General features: G+C 40.5%; 1 protein-coding gene across 1 annotated transcript; it reads right to left on the bottom strand.

Moving 5' to 3' along the window:
• Window positions 1–909: 909 nt before the first annotated feature.
• LOC105885157 (olfactory receptor 4D5) lies at window positions 910–1,854 on the bottom strand. The gene has a single exon (XM_012789836.3). It carries the CDS (start codon window positions 1,852–1,854, stop codon window positions 910–912), a length of 945 nt encoding a protein of 314 aa, XP_012645290.3.
• Between the last annotated feature and the right edge of the window lie 1,027 nt (window positions 1,855–2,881).

Below are 2,881 nucleotides of genomic sequence, written 5' to 3' on the forward strand. Positions count from 1 at the left end.
TTTCATATCCATTCACCAGTCCAGAAAGCAGCCCAGATCAGCCACTCTGCAGCAGAGACCACCAAGCACCTGGAAGACACTGTATAGAGATAAGAACTCTTTCTTCCTTCACCATCCTGAGTCATGTAAATTGCACACCCCATCCATATATTTTGACACCACTTTAAAAGAGATCAGTGTTAGAAAGAGGGAGAGGGTAGAATCCTAATGGACCAAATTATTTTCTAAATAAAATGATCATTTACTTACAGGGACTATTTGATTTTTTTCTCTTTTTTTTGCATAGAAGTAAGTGTACTAAATTTGTCAAAATTTTAGCTATTTTTTCTCTACTATCCAGCATGGTGACACTCATGAGGAAAATAATATCACTTGTTAAAAAATAAAGAAGCTACATTTATTTTCACATAAGACCTTTTATAAGCAAACATATGACCCTGTTATAAGTTCATGGTAGAATGGAAATAGAACTAGACTCTTGCTGCTGAACTAACTGCATGGAGAGAGAACTCTAACTTGGCTATTCTGATCCCAAAATTCTTTTTCCACTGAAGTACAAGTATTTACTCTGTACCATCATATCTTCTCTGTCAATATCACAAGTCCCTTTTCTCTAACCCTATGCCTTTATTCTTTGGAGTCTGACATATGCTTTAGGCCCTTGTATCAAATATTCCTTCTCAGCTGGTTATTATTGCAGGAAGCAATTCTGCTTCTCCTAATTTACTAAACTATAAGTAATGGACAATGACTTAGTGCTACATGGCAGATAGATTTGCTGAATGTCATGCTTTTCCCATACTACATCCATGAAGGGTATTGTAGATTAAGTAACGTTTAACAAGTTAAATAACCAAAACTTTGGAAATCTTTCAGATTCTTGGGTCCCTGCCTCTGCTAATCCAGGGGTCAGTGTTCCAGTGGACTGATAAGGTCCTTTTGCCTCCTCCATAGCTTCTTCATGGCCATGATCACTTCCTTGTTTCTCAGGGTATAGATAGCAGGATTCAGCATGGGGGTGACCATTGTATATAGCACAGAGACTGCCTTATCCATAGGAAATGTCCGAAAAGGCCTTGCATAGATGTAGATGCAAGGAACAAAGATTAAGGTCACCACAGCGATGTGAGAGGCACAGGTGGACAGGGCCTTGCTGCGGTCTTCCCGTGAGTGGCTTCGGAGCATGATTAGCAGTGCTGTGTAGGATACGAGCAGCACCAGAAAACACATCAAGGTCACCAGGCCATTGTTAGAAACCATCAGAAGTTCTAAAACAAAAGTGTCTGTGCAGGCCAATTTGATCAGCTGGGGCACATCACAATAAAAGTTGTCCAGCTTGTCAGGCCCACAGAATGGCAGCTGGATAGTCAGTCCAACCTGTACTATGGAATGAATGAAGCCCCCGACCCAGGAGGCTGCCATGAGAACTCCACAGAGGGTTGGATTCATAATGAGCGTGTAGCGCAGGGGTTGGGAAATGGCAACATAGCGGTCATATGCCATGACAGTGAGCAGGAAGATCTTGATGCCACCAATGAAGTGGAAGAAGAAGAGCTGCGTCAGGCAGCCACCAAAGGAAATGGTAGGGTTGCCTGAGAGCAAGTCAATCAGCATCCTAGGTGCCGTGATGGAAGAGTAGCAAAAGTCCAGGAAAGAAAGGTTGCCTAAGAGAAAATACATGGTTGTGTGCAGGTGTGGGTCAGAGGTCACTATGGCCACAATAAGGAGATTTCCAGTTACAGTCATAAGATACACAGCAGAGAAGACAATGAAGAAGAAGAACCGAAGCTCCCATACCTGAGAGAGCCCCAGCAGAACAAATTCTGTCACCTGGGAATGATTTGTTGGATTCATCTACTTGGTATGACTTGGTAAATGAACCTGCTGAGATAAATGGACATGTTCATTAGGGGATTTATGAACTTCTCTAAAATAATTTCCTCTGGCCCCTCTGGGGAATTCTCCACTATTTCTCCATAAAAGATGTTTTAAGTGGGTCTACAGGACACCAAGCATTTGGACATCATACACTGGTATAATCAAACAAGGATGTATAACTTAGGATAGCACTGATACTTCTGGTTTACGAGAATCAAAAATAATCAGACCTCAAAAATTGAAAAGTGGGTTGTAGAGGAGAGTTGCTAAACTGAAAGGGAATTTCAATTCTATCAGCAACTACCGTGTTTCCCTGAAAATAAGACCTATCCATAAAATAAGCCCTAGCAGGATTTCTAAGCATTTGTGCAATATAAAACCTACCCCCAAAATAAGACCTAGTGATGGGTGTGGCTACACAGCGTATCTGTACAACCCATGCATTTTGTCGTGGAGCGGTAGAGAAGATGAGCAGCCCTTCTCATCTGCCCCATGAGAGCTCTATTGCTCAACATGAGAGATTAGGGCCAATGGTTCTAAAGGAAATAGAGTCACAAGAAATTCAGGATGGAATTCAGGGTTTGGAGAGTTATGATGATGTTCCAGAAGAAGATGACTTAACTATATTTGAATAAATGTAGATTGTTGTACCATACTTAAAAAAAAATAATACATCCCCTGAAAATAAGCCCTAAGGTGTCTTCTTGAGGAAAAATAGATATAAGACCCTGTCTTATTTTCAGGGAAGCATGGTAGTTTTGCAGATGGGAACAACCCTCTGAAGTTCTTTAAGCCTCACTTCCCTTATCTCTGATATAAAATTAACCAAAATGTCCTCAGAATCTCCTGTGATTTAATATCTTATGCTATATGTAGCCTTAATTTAGAAAACCTGATAAATTTCCTCATACCAGAAATTTAGAAGGCATTTCCACAATGTGATGTATCTCTCATTTTTATCCCAAAATAATAGAAAATGCAAAATTCCCATCATAACCCTGGA

This window comes from Microcebus murinus, chromosome 4, assembly GCF_040939455.1.
Source record: "Microcebus murinus isolate Inina chromosome 4, M.murinus_Inina_mat1.0, whole genome shotgun sequence".
Classification (NCBI taxonomy): Eukaryota; Metazoa; Chordata; class Mammalia; order Primates; family Cheirogaleidae; genus Microcebus; species Microcebus murinus.